The following is a 21,065-nucleotide window of genomic DNA, read 5'->3' as shown; positions in this document are numbered from 1 at the left end:
ACATGTTGAAAGATGTTTATATATTTTCAGATCGGCTATTTCCACTATCAATGTTATTTTTAAAGTGTAAAGTTGTGAAATATGTCCTTCATTTCTTTGTACTGTATATTTAGGTTATGTGTCATATCTGCCATGTGCAACTTCAAAGCCTACAAGCCAAACAGAAATGTAATTGTGTAAAAACACAATTAAATCGTTAATCACAATTATTTGAGTGACTATTAATCGTCATGTAAAATGTCATAATCGTGACAGCCCTACCCGGACCACCACACTGGCAGTGATTTCTATTGGAATATAGAGCTTAATCTGTTTTAACACACACAACAAAAAATGTTTTTTGGGGGGGCTTTGCCACATTGCATATTATACATATCACTAACGTGTGGTCTTGTATTGTACCACAGTGTGTTCGTGCGTGCATGCGTGTGTGTGTGTGTGTGTGTGTGTGTGAGTGAGTGAGTGCACGTCTTTGTATTTGTTCTACCTCAGTCATCAAGTACAAACAAAGCCTTCAACTGGACCCTAAACACCTGCTAACTAATGTACACACACATTCATGGTGTCGTCTTTCTCTGATAAGGCTTACATTCCCCTCCCAAGGCCATGTGCTCGCCTGACTCGCTTGCACACGCAAGCACACACGCACGCACGCACGCACGCACGCACGCACGCACGCACACACACACACACACACACACACTAATCCACAATAAGCTTCAACACATATTCAAACACATTGATGATGCGAGGCACATTCATGATATTTCACTTTCAAGCTCATAAGTTATTAATTTACTTGTTTCTTTTCTGGACCATTACATTCTGACCTTAATAAACATAATTCTTTACAGCAGTTGTTCTCAAAACGTTCAATTTCCAGTTTTGGTATGAATTAAGCCACGGACCGCCATAACACAGTGCACGGTTGAACACTCTCAGAGTTACAGACCTGTAAGGGTCTATTATTTAGTTAATATAAATATCAATCATTTAACCCCCTCAAAGACCCCCTCAAGGACCCCCTGCCCCGACCCCCAACACACTTTGACGTTTTTCATAATTGGGCTTCTATTTGGACAAATCTACATGGAAGTGTAACTATCAATGACAGTGAGATACTTGTTGCACTAACTAGCATTGACTGTATCAGGGTGGGCCAAATGTAGTTCTAAGAGCGGCCATTTCTTGGGTCAACACAGCCTTACACAGGTGTTCTGATTAGACTATAGCATTAGTTCTATGCAATCAAACAATTGAAACGCCTGTGTTTTTACCCAAGAAATGGCCGCTAAGGACTACAATGACGTAGGCGCTGGCACACACTATACGGTCTCTTTTTGTAAGACACTTTATGTATATATACTTATATATTATTCGCCCCCTCTATTGATGCACCTTCTCTTTATTGGTACTGTACTGTTCTTGTTTTTTTCCCTCTTATCTATCTTTTTTCTTACTTCTCTGTAACTTTGTAAATAACTGTATACTGCTGTGCTACAATTTCCCCCTTGGGATAATAAAGGTATCTATCTATCTATATGTGTAGGCATGTCAAAACCTTGTCTCGACCTTCTTACTTGTATGTTCCAATGCCAAAAGCAATTATTTGAGTGACAATTAATCGTCAACTTGAATTTATAATCATGACAGCCCTGTCTATTTGCCCTTTACAAAAGGTATTACAGTTTTTTTCTTTCTTTTTTCAGTGCATGTTGCCTTGTGCTACCAACTATCTCCTGTGTTTATGTAACATACAGTCCACTGCTTTGTCTAGTCTTAGCCAAACAGGTATTTGACAGACGGACTCTCCTATTGGGTGGGAGGAGAGCAGGGGGGGGAGGCCTGTTGCCAGGGTCTTTCCTAGTAGGATAGGATGGCATGAAACCTCTTATCTCCATACTTTCACTTTTAGTGTGTTTTTCCTTTCTTTTTCGTAAATTAATGTCCCACCTGCTCATACCACAAGCGTCACACAAAAGCGGCAGATCCGCAAAGCTCAAGTGCGGCGCAAATCGACACGCTTCAAGCTTGTAGATATGCTACTTTTTTTTGCTGTTTTCGAATTTTCGAATCTTGAACAGTAACAGTTTTTAGACATGTGAGGTTTCCCAGCCCGACAGAGACGATTTGCAGTTTGTACTCTTGGAGTCAAGCGGAGCGTGAGCAGAGTTTGGGCAGGGGATTACCAGGCTCGCCCGCCTGTGAGACCCGACTGGACCGACCTCTCTCCCCAGTAACCCCACCACCGTCACTATGTTGCACGGCAACAGCGTTGTACATCATCTGTTGGGTCAGCTGCCATTGGTTTGATATTCTGTGGCGTCTCTCTACATTGGCCCGCTCTCCAGTGTTGTTTTTGACTGCAAATTTTGATTTAGTTTTAGTCATAGTCCTTTGGAATAAAATGTCATTTAGTTTTAGTCATAATTTAGTCACCCGAAAAGTTTTAGTTTCAGTCTAATTTTTGTTGACTGAATATCATAAGATTTTAGGCGACTAAATCTAGAGTTGATTTAGTCAACTAAAATGTATTTTGGCAGGCCTTGATGGCATCGTAATGACAGATTTTACACTTGGTTGTGTGCTGAAAATAGCAGATCTGCAAGCTCACAGCGCGTCGCGCTGCGCTTGTAGATCAGCTATTTTCAGCACACAACACCTGAGAGCATCCAACATAAAATTACTCTCTTCTCCACTAGTCCCTCCCTAATGTTTTAGTCTAGTTTTTATTTTGTTGACGAAATTGTCAATATATTTGTCTTAGTTTTAGTCATCACAGCTTAGTTTTTATTTCGTTTTTATTTCGTTTCCGTCAGTGAAAAAAACGACAAACATTTTTCGTCAGAGTTTTAGTTGACGAAATCAACACAGCTCCAGTGGTGGAGAAAGGACCTCAAGTAAAAGCAAACAATACTAACAACAATACAGACATGCTTTACTGTTACGTTCACAGTCCCTGTATTCAAAGTTTACATGGGTAAAAGTGCAAAGTAGTTTTTTTATCGAAATGTACTGAAAGTGCTAAAAAGTAAAAGTACCCAGTTTGACAAAGACATTAAATCAATACAAATAGTTGACCTACAAGCTCACAATGTATCACATCACAACACATCGAGGCCTAGATGATGCATAAAGTATGGTTGATGTGTATGTTTTGTAACTTGTTACTAATGTTTTTAAATAAGTGTAGTTGAGTAAAAGTATATTTGAGAGTATAAGTATAAAGTATCGGACAATAAATCATACTCAAGGAAAGAAAAAGTATCTAAAAGTATTGTAAAGGCTCTAACAGAGTCCAGGGTGAAGAGCTATTCCCTTCACCTCGTTGTAGTTTCCTAGCTATCACCTAGGCTTTGTTATGTATTTTTAGGTGATAGCTAGAAAACTACACCGCGGTGAAGTGAATAGCTCTTCACCCTGGACTCTGATAGAGGCTTAAATGTACTTATTTACTTTCCACCTCTGTTCATCCTAGACTTCAGTCAAGAGTTAGACTTGGTGGAATTGGCCTTGACATTCCTCTGCTACAGTATCTCACATGTTTTGGGGGTAACACATTATATTATTACAGTTAACTATGTCAAGTAACACATTACTTTATAGTTGTTTAAGCTTTGCTAAATTCGTGCACACTAATAACAGCGGTTCGCTAAACGCTATTTATAGGCTACTTTTATTAGGCTTCTCAAAACATACCCTGTGCCAATAGAAGGTGCTGAGCTGTTTGTGTTTCATCATGAAATTGCCATTTAGGCTCTGCTAAAATAGCCTGTTAACACCAATAACATTATCGTGGAATTCTTCTCCATTTCATTTAGCCTCCGCTCTTCCATTTAATATTAGGACCAGTCCCTGTTAACATCATTTGAAAGTATTTCTTGAAAGTAACACAAAACTAACACAACACGTCGTCACCTGGCACAGAAAGCAATATTGTTATTACATTTCGTCGTTGTCGGGTGGAAACCTTGTATGTCCAAAACTGTTTTGTATTTGTCATTTTAAAAATGATTTAAAATAGTGAAAATAGCAGATCGACAAGCACAAGGCGTTGTGTGCTTCTCTAGTTTTATGTGTCTTGTATGATGAGGCAGGACTTTACTGTACTTTACGAAAAAACATACAAATTTGAAACTTGGAGATACAAGGTCTCTGCCCGACAGTTACGATTTGAATGTAACCTCCCCAACAACCTCCCTGATTCCTAAGACAAACCACAGCTAGCAAAACGACAGCGTCGGATGGGTTAAGGGAACCAGAGAAGAGCATTTCTGCAGAGTCATTTAGGTTGACCTATATAGCAGCAGCATTTACCGTACTGTACGCTATCTGGATATATTTTCAATATGCCACTCAGCCCAAATCCCCCCCCGGATCACTATAGACTAGAGAATGGAATACACCACTGACTAATCCCTTCATTGCTCTCCGCAGCACTAAAATACTCTGTAAACAACAGAATTTAGGCCATTGTCCTCACTGGGGGTGGTGGTGATTGACTTGAAGCTCTCTCTCTCTCTCTCTCTCTCTCTCTCTCTCTCTCTCTCTCTCTCTCTCTCTCTCTCTCTCTCTCTCTCTCTCTCTCTCTCTCTCTCTCTCTCTCTCTCTCTCTCGCCCTCTCTCTCTCTCAGGACCCGAGTCAGTCATGACTCTGGTATTTGGGAATGTTATTAACAGAGTGGGGTTCTTAGTCACAGGGTCCTAGCATGGGAGATAGATCTTTTGCCAGGAAGCCAGGATAGTACTGTAGGTTCAAAGCTCTGTAAGAACAGGCCTCTCCTCTCCTCTCCTCTCCTCTCCTCTCCTCTCCTCTCCTCTCCTCTCCTCTCCTCTCCTCTCGGACTGGGACTATAATCGTTGCTATCGTTTATCACGATAAGAAAGAGGTTTAATTTATCGTCAGTTTGTCCTCCATCATGCTCTGGGATTAATTCACCTTTGACAAGCTGCGTATCCAATACCTCTTAAACCCTCTAAAGTTGTTAAAAACAGACCTGTAAAGAACGTACTTTATATAGTCATTTTTACACGCTTCACCAAATAGGCCTATCTTATCTTTGCCCAAAATAGCCGACCTACGAGCTCACAAAGTTTCGCGTTAAGCCTGAGAAATCGGCAAATGTTCCGCCCCAGAATATGGATGTGGCATTTTAAGGGTTTTAAGCATATTTGGTCACAATAACCTGTGATATAAAATGTTCATATCTCCTCTCCTCTCCTCTCCTCTCCTCTCCTCTCCTCTCCTCTCCTCTCCTCTCCTCTCCCCTCCTCTCCCATTGGCGTCAGTTCAGCAAAAGCTAGGGTATGGCAAAGATGGGAGTCCTCATGGAAAATAGGCATTACATTTTGGACAACACAGTTCTATTGTGAAAATAGCAGATCTACATGCTCACAACGCCTCGTGCTGCGAGGCGTTGTGAGCATGTAGATCGGCTATTTTCACAATGTCTGAAAAAAAAATACTTTTGTCAGTTTTTTACACAGGTTTCTACGGTTTCTTGGGCTGGATATGGCAGCCTGGAACGGTTGTTCAAGTGCAGCTAAACTTAGCATGTTAGTAAACGTGCCACAATTAACAATAATGCATTGCACCTGTGCAGCTGACCTGCAGAACCTGGTAATATACCATTTTGTCAAGCTGGGGAGAATACAAGTGTGGAGAATATAATTATAATACCTTAAGTTGTTAAAGTGACCATTATGTAAAATTTGGCATTTGTAGTTATTTTACTGTAATTCAACAACATAATAATCAGCGCAGATAGACAAAGATACATTCATGGATTTATATTTAAAAGCAACTTATTTTCCCCCCTGGACCCAGGGTATGGCAGCTGCATACCCCTGCCATACCAAATTGACGCCCCTGTCCTCTCCTCTTGTACACACGTATGCAAATTCCCCTACCCCTCCTTGGTGCCGGGGGGGGGGTTTTGGGTCAGGGCTTTTTTGGATTGGGTCACGTCTTAACAGTGGAACACTGGAGGTCAACAGTGAGGTGCTGACGTCACGGACCCTCTCTCTCTCTGTGAGAGCCAAGGCTTCCCGTGGCATCCAGAGTTCACTTTAACCTGTCAGGACCGGGAACGCATAGGGGCTGTTAAGTATGACATCATTTTGTAGGCAGAGGAGAATTTCTGCCCCCAGTTTCCGTGAATCTTTTTACTATTTTTACTATTTACACATTTTTCTTCTCTTTGTTGTTGAAAGGAAAGTGTTAGAATTATACTTTAGTCGTTATTTTTGTCTCGGATCTGTTGAAATAGCGAGGGACAGAAAATGCTCTGGGGGCAGAGTTCTCCTCTGCCTACAAAATGATGTCACGGCTTAAAAGCCCCTACGCAGTATAGGCCTACATGACTTTAACCATTATTATGTGAGCTTGTAGATCTGCTATTAAAAAAAATATATAGAAATATTTTTGACCCGATTCTAATGTCTTCTAAATCCGTCTTCTAAATCAGTGGTTCTCAAACTTTTTCATGTCAAGGACCCCCAAAATTACAAGTATTTGTCCACGGACACCCATCTCAAAATATGTTGTTCCAGGGACCACCACCAGAAGCAAATATTTGAGTTTTGCAAAAAAAAAAAAAAAAAACAAGATTTCTTTCAAAAATAGCAGATCTACAAGCTCGCAGCGCGGCACTCGGTGCCGCGCTGTGAGCTTGTATATCTGCTATTTTTCAGTAGTTAAAGCATTCAATAATTCTAGGCCTAAATGGTTTAAAGCCCTCTACTCACCACTCTTTAGATTGTTACTCTTACTGATCCCTTCTGACATGACCCCAAAAGCAAAACAAGACCCCCGTTTTTTTTTTTTTTAAGTAATCCGTATTTATGTATCAGGACTTTGGAACCTTTGCAAGTGTACCGTTCCCATCCGTGCTCTGTGTGTGTGCGTGTGTGTGTACCGGTACATGCGTGCGTGCGTGCGTGTGTGTGAGCGCTACCTAATCTTAACTGATTGCTGTGAGCCTGGTTGTTTTAGCTCCAACCCACGTCTCTCCTGAGACCATAAGTACACTTGTAGTCATAGGACAGGCCTGACCAAAGCCTGCCTGGCCTGCATGGGAGTGCAGAAGCCGTGGGGGGGGGGAATAATCAACCTGTGGAACAGTAACCTCGCCTACCAGGCTTTCTGGGGGAAAGCCTGGTGTTCGTTCACAACAGGCCGTTTGGTTTCCGCGCTCTAAGAAGCGGCGTCGCTTTGATTTGGTTCCCCCAGTTTGTTTCCCCAATCCCTATTAAAATGCTCGAGTAGCCTAGTGTAGTCTTGCCAGTCGCTAAAAGTTGGATTAAAAGATGCATATATCAAATTAATTTTTCAAAAGCAAAACTACTCCGCATCAAGGAGTTTATTAGGTAGGCCCTAAAAGTGTGTCCTTGAGCGCAGGAGAATATTTTGGGTTAAAACTGAATCCGGTTTGATCTTTCCGGCAAATTGTAGTCCTTTGAGTACTACAACATGACGTTTTGTGGTTTCCGCTCCAGACTGGTTACAAACCCGAAAAGTGAAGTGATCCCAGACTAGACGAACAGGTATCAGAGACACATGCATGGGGGGGCCGCCAAATGTGATGTTTTTGTTTTCTTGAACCCTCGCATCCCTATTTTGGGGGGAACTTTGAGTACGTTGTCCTCAGACGAGCCATCCATTGGTGTCTCCAGTTTTTTGATTGATTGATTGAAGAATTTATTAGAAGTTTGCAATAGAAAACAAAGTACAGTTTCATGTCAGCACAAATCACTGGTACAAGGTCAACTAGAAGGAGATCCTAGAAAGCTCTATGGCTTATATCCACAGGAACCACACTTTATGTATCTCATATAACATTGAAAGACAGACGGATAGAACATAGTACTTTATCTAGGATAACGTCAATTACAAAAGCAGAAAAAGCAGAAAATCGAATACAAAAGCAGAAAAAAGTCACGAGTAGCAGCCGCCTGAAGCTGACTTTTCATACCAATTTTGAAGGAGGCTAGAGATTTGCTCTCCTTTAAGGCTTGCGGAAGGGCGTTCCACATGTTGGTGGTATAGCAGGAGAACTTCATCTCGGTTCTCCATACTGTACATCTGGCAGCTCATTTGTGCTTTCTGCACCAGTATCTTTCTTTAGTACGTCCACGTAGGTAGGTGTGGGACATCCTCTTGATCGATGCCTATGTGTTGGTTCCCACAGTAAAAGCTCTTTGGCCGTGAGTTCTTGGTGTCGTTGGCAGTGGCCGGCTAGTCTCAACCTCCTGCTGCTATCTTCTCTCATACACTTGGTAGTGCCCTGTACAAACATGTGTTGGTAACGTGCTTGTCCTGGCTGATGTTCAGTACCACACGTAACAATCTGGTGAAGCACCCGTCCAGGGACTTCTGTAAGGCTTGCTTTAGTGTCCAGCATTCATAGCCGTAGAGGAGAACGGACTCCACGGTCGCAGAGAAGAAACTGATCTTGATGTGTCGGGGGAGGTTGGATTTACACTGGTAATGCAGTTAAGAGTTCTCCAGGCAAGTGCTTTCCTCAGTTTAAGGTCCTTTACTGTGGAGTCGACCCATGTGCCTAGGTATTTAAAGTCTAATGATCTAGCTATATTAATAGTAGATCTGCTATTTTCAGCGAAGATGTTTGGTGTACAAGGAAAAAAGAGCAGACCAATGATCGAGCCAAAGGTCAAGTTTACAATTGTTCATTATTATATATTTTTTTATTGAGCGTTTCAGTCGTTAAATGTCTGATTTAACATGAATCCAATATGTATTGGGGGGTTCCTGCTTCATCTCACTCTCAGCTAAGCGGTCCTTGGTCTGAAAAACATTGAAGACCGCTGTCTTATAGGGCTACAACTATATATTATTTGCTTGCCTTAGCCAATTGTCTATGGATTACTTCTACGATTAATCAAATTATTGAGAAGCATTTTTTTGTTTTTGTAAAGAAACGAATGCATCGATTCATAGCAGATCGACAAGCTTACGCCGTGTCGAGTCACAATGCGTTGTGATCTGCTATATTTGATTTTATTATATTCATTATTTTTCATAATTGATTCAATCAATAGTTCAATTAACTGTTGCATCTAGTCTCTGTGGATGTTTAGACATCCAAGATTGAATATCTTTCGTCAAATCTTTGCTGGAAAAATATACCCTGTGTCTTCTGTGTACATTTCTACAAGTCTTCAGGCGTGCGTGATGTAGACATAGGGTACTTTTCTTTTGCCCCATTATATTATCTCCTCAAATCAAGACAATGCGATTTAGGTAAAAAAAATCTGTGGTTCTTTAATCAGCCTCAATAACGTTTTGTGACCTACTTTCCGCAGTCATATTTTACCGAGCAGATGATACAAACGAAGCGGGAAAAATAGCAATAAACAGCTGCTGACAGCTGCTGGATTCACTTTGAAACCAAAGGCTTGATGTCAGACGTCACGAGGCGCTCGCTTTCCCGTCCGTATGACTCATGGCTCCAGGGGCGTCACAGGGGGGGGGGGACTGAGTTACTAGGGCCCAAAGGTGGAGGGGCCTTAATTATTTTATACCTTAGTTATTGAAAAATAGCAGATATACAAGCTCACAGCGCGGCACCAAGTACCGCGCTGCGAGCTTCTATTTTTGAAAAGTCGTGAAAATGTGTTATATTGTATATATTATAATTGTGTTATTTTTAAGCAATGTATCTAAAATTTTGCTTCTGGGGGGTCCCTGGAACTAAATATTTTGAGATGGGGATCCGTGGTCAAACACATATCATTTTGGGGGTCCTTCACATGAAAATGTTTGAGCACCACTGACATAGAAACATAGGTTTTTCGAAAAAAAACCTTCAAAGACTTTCACGATTTTTCAAAAATAGCAGATCTACAAGCTCGCAGCGCGGCACTCGGTGCCGCGCTGTGAGCTTGTATATCTGTTATTTTTCAATAGTTAAAGCACAAAAATAACACGGTGAATCCTCGTACCCATGGGGCCCAGAATTTGGTGCGACACCCCTGCATGCCTTGTCTGGCGCGACGCGGCGCGGCGGTGCTGGCAGGCCGGGCCAGCACATACCTGGCTGCCACTGTGCAGATAAGGCTGAGGTCATACTGAAGCAGTGCGTCTCCACTCTCTTGCTTTTCCCGAGGTGATTTTTATCGCAGGTGCTGCTGGTCACGGGCTGTCGGCAGCGTGTCTGCAACACTTCAGGCAAAAAAACCTTGTTGCGCCCAATCTGAAAGTGACATGTATATTATAAACCACAGCCGCTGCAAGGTTAACCCACGTGAACCCCTTAGCGTTCCCTATTCTGGTCGCGTCGTGTCATAATGTGGTGAACATTAAGCGTAAATAGGTGAACATTTGGGTGAAGATATGCGATCATTTTGGCAAAACTAACAGATCAGCTCACGTTGTGTTGCTGTCACACTTTTGCCCTACTCATTTCTCCGACACCGTTGCCCCTATCCATGCCAAACTTTGCACACAATTCAATTTTTCAATTCAAAGGGCTTTATTGGCATGAGAAAACATACGTTTACATTGCCAAAGCAGAAGTGTACACAATACTTCTGTGTGTGCAGAAGTGCACACACACTCCTTGGTTGCCAAACCACAACCTCCACCCTCCATCATTTCTCACATGGCCCTCTTCTAGCTCACCATGAGGCCGATTCTTGCAAAACACATTTTTGGACACTGCTCCTACAGATTTTGCCCTAAAATCACGCAAAGCGGTACACAGTATCTCTAAAGTCATGTCATCAACATGGATCTGTTCCATTTCCCATATTCCCTCCTGATTGGCTACCATTGCCTTCTAAAGTTTGTGTAAAGTTTGTGCTTATTTCCCGATTAGGGAGTCTTACTGGTTTAAGTGGTTGATTAACTCTTACGCATACATGCTGTACCATGATACAACAGTTGCTTATCGTGTCGAGTGGAAACTTCATTTGTCCAAAACAGTTACTTTTCAGGATTCAAATAAGAAAATAGGAAAAGTAGAATATCAACAACAACAATTTTAGCTGAGTAAAAGTACAATATTTGCCTGAGATGTAGTGGAGTCAAAATTGTATTTAAGTACAGCCCTTAAGTAAATCTACTACTTAGTAACTTTACACTACTGGTATCAACTCGCTCCATTCCCTCCATTAGATGGAGAGATATGGAGTCCAGTGATGTGAGCCAGCGTATACAACACTTAGCCTTGTGGCCGTTCCACAAGGCTAGGCTACCTAATATTTACTCTGCATGGCTAACTGATGTCTGAGGCACCCTACACACAGCTGCGTGAAACATCTTCTCCGTATCGTCTGAGAATGGCCACTGGGGGCGCTGTACTAATGCATTGTCAATGGAAGGTTGTTTGGTGTTTTGTCGTTGCCGTGTCTCTTGGCCAAAAGACAGCCTGTGGTTGAGCAAGAGACACGGCAACGACAAAAAACCAAACAACCTTCCATTGACAATGCATTAGTACGGCGCCCCCAGTGGCCATTCTCAGACGATACGGAGAAAATGTTTCACACATATGTGTGAGTCCAGCCTAAAGGCCAATGTGGAGGTGCTGACTGAGACTGAGAGCTATAGCGACTCTTCCAGATCGGTGTTAAAGGCGGTGTCGCGTTTAGCCGGAGCGCACGTCACAGGCTTATTTATGAAGAATGGGGAACAGGTGAGGAGGTCCATTGGATCTTTCTTGACTAACCCCCCCCCCCCCCCCCCCCCCCTTCACCCCCGACTCATTAAGAGCTTTTATCTCACAGAGGGCTCAGACGGATGAAATGTGAGAGTCTGGGACTGATGTTGTCTTTGATGAGGTATCCCGTGTGATTTGGCTATTATTCTAGCCTCCTTTTGTCTGTCTGTCAACTTTAACCGTGCGTGTGTGCGAGAGTGTGTGCATGTGTGTGTGTGTGTGTGTGTGTGCGTGCGTGTGTGTGTGTGTGTGTGTGTGTGTGTGTGTGTGTGTGTGTGTGTGTGTGTGTGTGTGTGTGTGTGGTGTCAGTGACTGTGTGTGTGTGTGTGTGTGTGTGTGTGTGTGTGTAGTCGTGTAGTGTGTGCATGTATGTACTGATATGTACAGTATTATTTTGTACACTTGCATTTAATGCGTAAGTATTTCATGAGTATATCAGCATAGTATATATAGTATATCGTGTGTGCGTGTGTGCGGTGCGTGCGTGTGTGCGTGTGTGCGTGCGTGCGTGTGTGTGTCAGTTGCTGTGTGTGTGTGTGTGTGCGTGTGTGGTGTGTGTGTGTGTGTGTGTGTGTGTGTGTGTGTGTGTGTGTGTGTGTGTGTGTGTGCATGTACCGTATGTATGTATTTGAACACTTGCATTTCAGAATACGTAGGTATTTCATGAGTATATCAGCATGCTTATGCGTGTCTATGTACGGTATTTGTGTGTGTGTGTGTGTGTGCGTGCGTGCGAACGAGCGTGCGTGCGCGAATATCCCAAATATCCCAATGTGTATACACATGCATACTTCCCTGACAGGAGCGTGCAGCATTGTGTGTGTGTGTGTGATGTGTAAGTCAGGCAGCAGCGCGGCATGCAGGACCTCAGGGTGAGGTTTGATTGATTATGATATCAGAGGTGGTTATTATGTTTTATTCTCCCTCCTGGGTGGAGGTGGGACTCCCTGGCCTCTGCTAGCCCGTTCACACCGGGGGCACATTATTTCATGCTTTAACCGTTGAAAAATAGCAGATATACAAGCTCACAGCGCGGCACCGAGTGCCGCGCTGCGAGCTTGTAGATCTGCTATTTTTGGAAAACCTTGAAAATGTGTGCAAAACTATATCTGCTCTAAAGCGAACATTTGTAACTCAAATATTTGCTTCTGTGGGGTCCCTGATAGATAATAAGTTTGAGAACCACTGACATAGAAACATGAGTTTTTTCAAAAACCTTTTGAAGGATTTAGAAGACATTTATAGAATCACAAGAAAATAGCCGATCTACAAGCTCGCAGCGCGGCACTCGGTGCCGCGCTGTGAGCTTGTATATCTGCTATTTTTCAATAGTTAAAGCATGAAATAATGATGGTCTAAATGAGGTTTGAATGGGCTAGAGGGCTGTATCACTTATCAGCAGCCTCCCCTCCAGCCTATGCTGTAATGTTTTGGCAACCCCGGCGCTGCTGTTGCCACAATGCTACTCTGTCACGCTCTTGTGTGTTCAGCTTCGATCAAGGGGCCAATCAAACACCAACGCTTGTGTGTCTAGTGTATATTTTCACGTCAAGGACTCCCATATTAATATATCTTGTTTGTCGGGTGGAAACCTTGCATGTCCAAAATCTTCCTTTTTTTGTTGTTATTTTTAAAGCGATTTAAAATAGTGAAAATAGGCGATCTACAAGCGCACAACGCCTCGCCTCGCATGCCTTTAATTTACAAAAAGAATAATAAAAAAAATTAAACTTGGAGATACAAGGTTTCTGCCAGTGACGATAATGTGTTTGGCCGAGGACCACCATCTGAAAAGAAGGTTGAAGTGGTTCAACTGATTTTGATGCCATGTTAACCAATTTTGCCGGGGACCCTCTGGAACAACTCAGATCTGCTATTTTCGCAATTTCTGCCTCTAATATTTGACAATTTTGCCAATGTTTAACCAGAGGTACTAAAAAGGTCTTGAAAGTCATTAAATTGACACTTCAGAAATGTGTAGATACCCTGTGTACACTTGGGGACCCCCTGGGGGTCCTGACCAACAGGTTGAGAACCACTGACCTAGTGCACAGTGCAGTCTGACATAAACATTATGCTGTTAAGAGTATAGGCCTGGTTGCATGACCCAGCTAGTGTTTCAAACACTGTGCTTCAGTGGGTCTGTTGTTTTCACTTGCACGTATAAACACGCATGCTCGCTCTCTCTCTCTCTCTCTCTCTCTCTCTCTCTCTCTCTCTCTCTCTCTCTCCCTCTCGCCCTTCCCTGTGCACATCACTTTCATCGCTCGGCAGTAAAAGTTAAGAGGCGTTTTGTACCTCTCGTGAAAGTCCTGTCTCTCTCTGTCTCTTGTTCCCTGTCTCTCTCTCACACCCTCTTTCATCTGTGTCAGTCTATGTCTCTCTCTCTCTCTCTCTCTCTCTGCCCCCCACCTACTGCCCTCTTTCTCTTCATTTTATTTTGGTGTTAAATCCCGTGAGCGGTGTGAGCGGTGCAGTGGTACGGTACTTGCAGTATAAATATTGGCAGAGAAACCTTACACTAATGGCATCCTATACTTCTTTCTGTTCAGGGGAGACGTGAAGCGACGGAAACATTCCTCGCACCTCTCCCTCCTTCTCCCTCCTTCTCCCTCCTCCCTCTGTTCCTCTGTCCTCCCCCAGCTGTGGTGGAAACCAGGGGCATCACAAGGGGTAGGAAAGTGGGACTGAGTTACCAGGGCCCAAGGTGGAGGGGCGCTAGTAACTTTAGCTATTGAAAAATAGCAGATATACAAGCTCACAGCGCGGCACCGAGTGCCGCGCTGCGAGCTTGTAGATCTGCTATTTTTGAAAAGTCGTGAAAATGTGCGCAAATCTTTGAATATATGTATTTTTTAAGTGAACATTTGTAACTCAAATTTTGCTTCTGGGGGGTCCCTGGAACTAAATATTTTGAGATGGGGGGGGGGGGTCCTTTTCATGAAAAAGTTTGAGCATCACTGACATGGAAACAGGTTTCTTGCCTTCTTGGCACACATTTTCACGATTTTTCAAAAATAGCAGATCTACAAGCTCGCAGCGCGGCACTCGGTGCCACGCTGTGAGCTTGTATATCTGCTATTTTTCAATAGTTAACATTCATGGGAGGCCCGCAGTAAATCCTTGTACCCAGGGCCCAGAATTTGGTGTGACGCCCCTGGTGGAACCTAAACTAAAAGTACATCATTTGCTCAAGTACTATTGAGTAAATGAGGTATTTTTACTTTAGCGGAGTACCTCCAATTTTCACAAATTTTCCTTCTACTCCACTACATCTCAAAGGCAAATATCGTACTTTTTACTCCACGAGAAATATTTAAAAGCGTTAGTCACTTGTTACTTTGTAGATTTGGGTTATTATTACAAAACCACTTCAGACCTATACGCGGCATATACTTTGAAAATAGACGATCTACAAGCTCACAACGCTTCGCAAAGCAGGCTAGGTTTCTGGCCGACAGCAAATGAGATCAATCTGGAAAGATATCGTCGTTGTCGGGTGGAAACCTTGTTTGTCCAAAACCTTCCTTTTTTAGTTATTATTTTAAAAACGATTTAAAATAGTGAAAACAGACGATCTACAAGCACACAACGCCTCGTCCAACGTGCTTGCCTGTGCTTGCCCGATGGCAACACAATAGAGGTCTTCGGACCTGCCCGAGATCCGAAATTACCCGCGATCCGAACCGCCCCGAGCCGGGTAACGGGGCCGTTTTCGAGCTTTTACCGCGGGGCGGGCCGGGGCCGGGGCCGTCTGCCCCGGTTCCCCGGGTATCTCCTGTTACCCGAGTGGAGCCGAGACAGGCCGAGATTGAAGTGAAAGCGAACGCAACAACTGCACCAAATAGATAACGCCACACGATGGCACTAAAGATGCAGCATGTAATCTGTTGCATTGGTTGTGAGAACTGAGAAGTATAACTCACTCAGTCACAACAACACTGACTGTATCAGTTGGATTGTTATTATTATCAAAGATATTAACGTAACGTTTTGGTTAACGGTTTACAATGGAGTTGTCATTGCGTGTTGTCATGCTCTGCAGAGCAAAATGGACACTCAAAGCAGAAAGATATAATGAACAACACATGCGACAGAAAACGATAGCATTAGCATTGGCTAGCCAAAGAAGAAGGAATAAAAACATGGATTTATTTGTATTTACAAACTGTCCGCATTGACTTACTGGTCTGGGAAAAGATCATCTTTTGGCGAGAGGCACAGCGCCGCTGACAGCAACAGCAGCACCGTGGCGACGTTAGGTAAGAAATATGTCTGATACAACTCTTAATATAATAACGTTGGCATTCTTTCATTTCGGGGCGACAGGTTCGGGTCTCGGATCTCTCGTTCTGCTCGGGTATCGGATCCAATTTTTCTAATAACAGGCGGGGCCGTTCGGATCGGATCCATCACGTCTCGGGGCTGATCGGGTAACGGTTCTCAAATTCCAAATGATAGACGGGGCCATATGGGTCCGGGTCCATTTCCCCTGGGTCCTTTTGGGTTCGGGTAGTTCAAATTGGACCCGTGAAGACCTCTACAACACAACTAATTTGAGTTGTGGTGGCTCTTCTTAACGTTGGGCGTCTCTCCTCCTGTGCTGCAGGTTTCGAGAAGGTGACGATGGCCGACCGCTTCGACTGCGACAACTGCAAAGAGTCGCTGTACGGCCGCAAGTACATCCAGTCGGAGGACAGCCCGTACTGCATCCCCTGCTATGACAGCCTGTTCTCCAACACGTGTGACGAGTGCAAGGAGCTCATCGCCCACGACGCCAGGGTACGGCACACATCCTTTACCTGCACTGTTTCCCAAACACTGTCCATTTGTAGGTCACGGACCAATTTTTATGGGTCATGATGATCAAAAATATTTCAAAAGACATTTTTTTATAATCATTTTCAAATCATAATTAGGAAGTAGTGAAAACAGCCGATCTACAAGCTCGCAACGTGTAGTGCGCTTGTAGATCTGCTATTTTCTCTAGTTGGGTTCCTGGGAAAACGTCTAATCTCCCTTTTGGATCTTGAGCTAAAAGGTTTAATGGGGGGGGCACGGTGGTGCAGTGGTTAGCACTTCGCCTCACAGCGAGAAGGTCCTGGGTTCGATTCCCGCCGGGGGAAGCTGTGGTCGCTGGGGGCGTGTTCCTCCACCCGCGTCATCAGCGCCCACACCCTAGGTGGGGTTTGGCGATAGGGCCTTTCTGTGGTGAGTTTGCATGTTCTCCCCGTATCTCCTTGGGCATAGGCCCTCACACAAAAACATGCAGTAGTCCTGGTTTCTATACTACCCCTAGCCAGCCGGGTGATCCCCAATGTCCCCTGGCGCGGCAGGGGGAGAGCGGAAACCAGGACTACAGGTTAGGTAGTCACCGGGTGAGAAAAATGGGTTGCAAAAAACGTGGGATAAAAAACATTAAAAAAAAATTAAAAAAAAGTTTAATGGGAACCACTGCTTTACCTTTTCTACCTGCTGCTTCTGAACTAGAGGATGACATTTGACAGGAATTCCCGTGGGTCCCGTGGGTCCCGCAGGATTCCCGCAGGACAGGAGTCAAATTTGCATTAATGCCAGGATCGGGACGGGACAGGAATGAAAATCACCAGGAGTGGGCAGGAGCGGGAATCATCCCAGACCAGTTCATCAAACCGCAGAAATAAATTGCACAGGAAGTGCGAACATTATAAAATTATACATTATATAAAAATAAACATGATATCAAATATAATATGGATCAAAATAGAAAAACATCTGCACGATTTTATTTTTTAATTTTTTTTCGGGAGCGGGATGTGAACAGGAGTGATTTTGACCAGGAGCGGGATGGGACCAGGAGTCATTGTACAGGAGTGGGACAGGACGGTATTTATTTTTTTACTCTGGCCCAGGATTGGGATGGGACAGGATTTTTTCTGCGGGAGTGGGACGGGACAGGAGTGAAAATCCACTCCCGTGTCATCCTCTATTCTGAACCAGTGGTTCCCAAACAAACACTGCCATGGGACAAGAGCAAGAGTTCTACATTCCTAGGGTTAGGGTTAGTGGGCATCACAGTGGAAAGAAAGTAAGGTGGTGAACTTGAAGACGGTCCAAGAAGGCAGCTCTGTTCAGTTCAAGTAGAAAATATTTTCTTCCATAATAAAGCAAGGACGTTTAAACAACGCAGGTGACCATGGGTCGGACTTGGGAGACCCATTTTTATGGGTCTCAAACCCATTTTTACACGACTCGAGTGAATATCCCTTGTCTTTGGGGGGTTTTCTACATTTTTATTAAATTATTATTAAGATACAAAGTATATATATAATTCCATAAATTAAAATACATTAAATTAAAAATAAACACTATTTTCATTTGTTTAGGTCCCGGGGAGACATCACATTTCTCTTGAGCTAAAAGGCTTGCTGGGAATTCCACTTTTATAAACAAGTAAGAAGGAAGTAGGGAGGGAGAAGGAAAGATGAATTATGAAATTAGGAATTAAATTAAAAACAGCATTCTTTACAGCCGAGATCATTTGGACGTAATGCTAAATGTCCAGCCCTCCTCTAAAATAGATGCATTTTGGAATGGAATTGTGTTGTGGGATAAATGATGTCGTTTTACGACGGGTTATGCATTTTATTTAACATAACAAGAGGCTAAACTATAAACAATAAACCACAGCAGCTGTTCATCAGCCCTCTCTCTACTGTACTCTGGTAAACTCTAAGTCGTTTTTTTTTCTTTTCACTGTGTTTTGACATGGTCTTAAATGGCTAAAACAGAAGTTGTCCCCCCCCCATGTTAATGGTGTATAATACATGTTAAATGAGGCGTGTTCAATATATTTTGTGTGGCAAGACACAGTAAAGGCCAATTTAACACGCAATTACACAGGCAATTTCCACCACGTCCATGTTAGCCAGTGGGCTAATTTAGCTTCAGGTCGTAAAAAGAATGCAGCATGAGAAAACGTCTCCTTCTTCCACAATCAAGTAAAATTTTGATCTTCCCTTAATGGAAAACCCAAACAAGACGCAGGTCATTTGTGATGTGAATAGAGTTGACAGAATGTGGCATGCTGCTACTAGTGCCAGTTGTTCTCAAAGTGTGGTCCGGGGACCCCCAGGGGTCCTGTGGGGGGTTCCAGGGGGTCCCCCAAAACCTTTGATCGTGACGCGATAAGAGCTTGTATATCTGCTATATCTGCTAATAGCCAACGCAAAAATCTAAAATGACACTTTCCCGGTTTTATTGGGTTAATACAGTTAATACAGCATCACACTAATTTTAACCACTTCATCCATTTATTGATTGATTGATTGATTGATTGATTGATTGAATACTTTCTTAGACAGAATTGCAAACAGCAGGAGTACAGTCATACTGGTGTCCTATGTATTCAAATCATCAGCATAACATATTATATGTTGGTTATTAAAAAATAACAGATGTAGTGGAAAACTTTGAATAATTTTGAAATTCTTTTAACACAAATATCTTCTCTTCTGGGGGTCCCTGGTACAAAAGATTTTCGGTTGGGGGTCCGCAGCCCAAACACATATCAATTTGATGGTCCTTGACACGATAGAGCAGTGTTTCTCAAAGTTGATTCCAGAGTCTCTGTGGGTTCCTTTAGGGGGGGGTCTAAATTCACCCATAAGTGTACAAATGGAACCAAATGAACCCGTTAGGGTTCATTTGGTTCCATTTGTACACTGTCAGAGTTAAGGGAAGACCTTGAAATTTGAATGTTTGAGAAACACTGTGAAAGAGTTTGAGAATCACTGCGCTAGTCAGCAGGGACGGATTAACCCCCGTGAGGGCCCCTGGCCTATAATTTTTTAGGGGCCCCCCCACCCTCCACCATAACCCCCCTCCCTCCCGACGCGCACTACCCAGCTCGTATTTTAAGCCACGATAATCATCTGTGGGCCAAAAAACACCTGTAGACAACAGAGGAGGGGCCCGCACATTTGATTTTTAATTAATGTATACATTTAATTTGAGTAAATTGTCAATGACCATGCGGTCCAGTTCCTCCAAGGGCCCCTGAGAGCCAAGGGCCCCTGGCAACGGCCCCACCGGCCCAATGGTTAATACAGCCCTGCTAGACAGTCACTACCACTCTTGGGTGTATGGAAGCCAATGACATGGCAACACTCTCACAACCAGCGGACTGTGTTTGTCTTGGCTCTGAGTCCCACAGACAATAAATTCAACCTCATCCCTGTCAGGACCTCTTTTACGCACAACAGCACACACGCTCACACACACACACACACACGCTCACACACACGCATGTGTGCACGCACGCACGCGCGCACACACACACACACACACACACACACACACACACACACACACACACACACACACACACACGCATGTGTGCACACACGCGCGCGCGCGCACACACACACACACACACACACACACACACACACACACACGCGCATGTGTGCACGCACGCACGCGCGCGCGCGCACACACACACACACACACACACACACACGCATGTGTGCACGCACGCACGCGCGCGCGCGCACACACACACACACACACACGCACATTTTTTAATGGTTGTGTATGGTGTCTGACTGAAACCTACAATGCACACTTGGACATACAGTACACTTAGTAATTGAAATGACTTCACCCTCCGCCCATCTCCCTATCTCTGTCTCCCACCCTTTCTCCCCCTTTCCTTCTTTCTCTCTCTACAGTATCTATCCCTTTCTCTCTCTATCTCTCACTATCCCGCTGTCTCTCACTCTCTCTTTTCCCCCTCCTTCCCCCCATCTCTCGGACGCACGCACAAACACGCACGCACGCACGCACGCACGCACGCACGCACGCACGCACGCACGCACGCACGCACGCACGCACGCACGCACGCACGCACGCACGCACGCACGCACGCACGCACGCACGCACGCACGCACGCACGCACGCACGCACGCACGCACGCACGCACGCACGCACGCACGCACGCACGCACGCACACACACACACACACACACACACACACACACACACACACACACACACACACACACACACACACACACACACACACACACACACACACACACACACACACACACACACCCTCCTCTCCTCTCTGTAACCAGAAACCTCTGTTGCTGTTGAGTCTCCCAGCCTCCCCCTCATTAGTCCATACTAAACGACCTACACATTCATATAGAGTCAAATTAACCCTAAAGCCTACCTACAGTACACAATGCTAAATTAAAAGTCTCTAATTTCTCCACTGTTCTTCTTTAATAATTCATATTCACCTGCTTTGTGCAAGCCGGTAGGTATTCCGTCATCTACCATCTGGTATGGCAATAACCCGGTCACAATACGCCAGTGTGCAATATAGTGCAATACTGTGCA

At 44.0% G+C, this 21,065-nt stretch overlaps 1 protein-coding gene across 1 annotated transcript in view; it reads left to right on the top strand.

Annotated features, from left to right (window-relative positions):
• Positions 1–21,065, top strand: part of fhl3a (four and a half LIM domains 3a) — a gene marked incomplete at its 3' end in the record, with an annotated part of 87,820 nt that overhangs the window by 54,208 nt on the left and 12,547 nt on the right. The window contains exon 2 of the mRNA XM_080720950.1: positions 16,288–16,460. Coding sequence (XP_080577076.1) covers positions 16,305–16,460 — 156 coding nt within the window. The 5' untranslated portion in view covers positions 16,288–16,304. The remainder of the gene's footprint in view (positions 1–16,287; positions 16,461–21,065) is intronic.

The sequence above is a fragment of the Nannobrachium achirus genome (genome assembly GCF_963921795.1).
Source record: "Nannobrachium achirus genome assembly, chromosome: 2".
In the NCBI taxonomy this organism is placed as follows: Eukaryota; Metazoa; Chordata; class Actinopteri; order Myctophiformes; family Myctophidae; genus Nannobrachium; species Nannobrachium achirus.
This window is presented reverse-complemented; position numbering and strand designations above follow the sequence as displayed.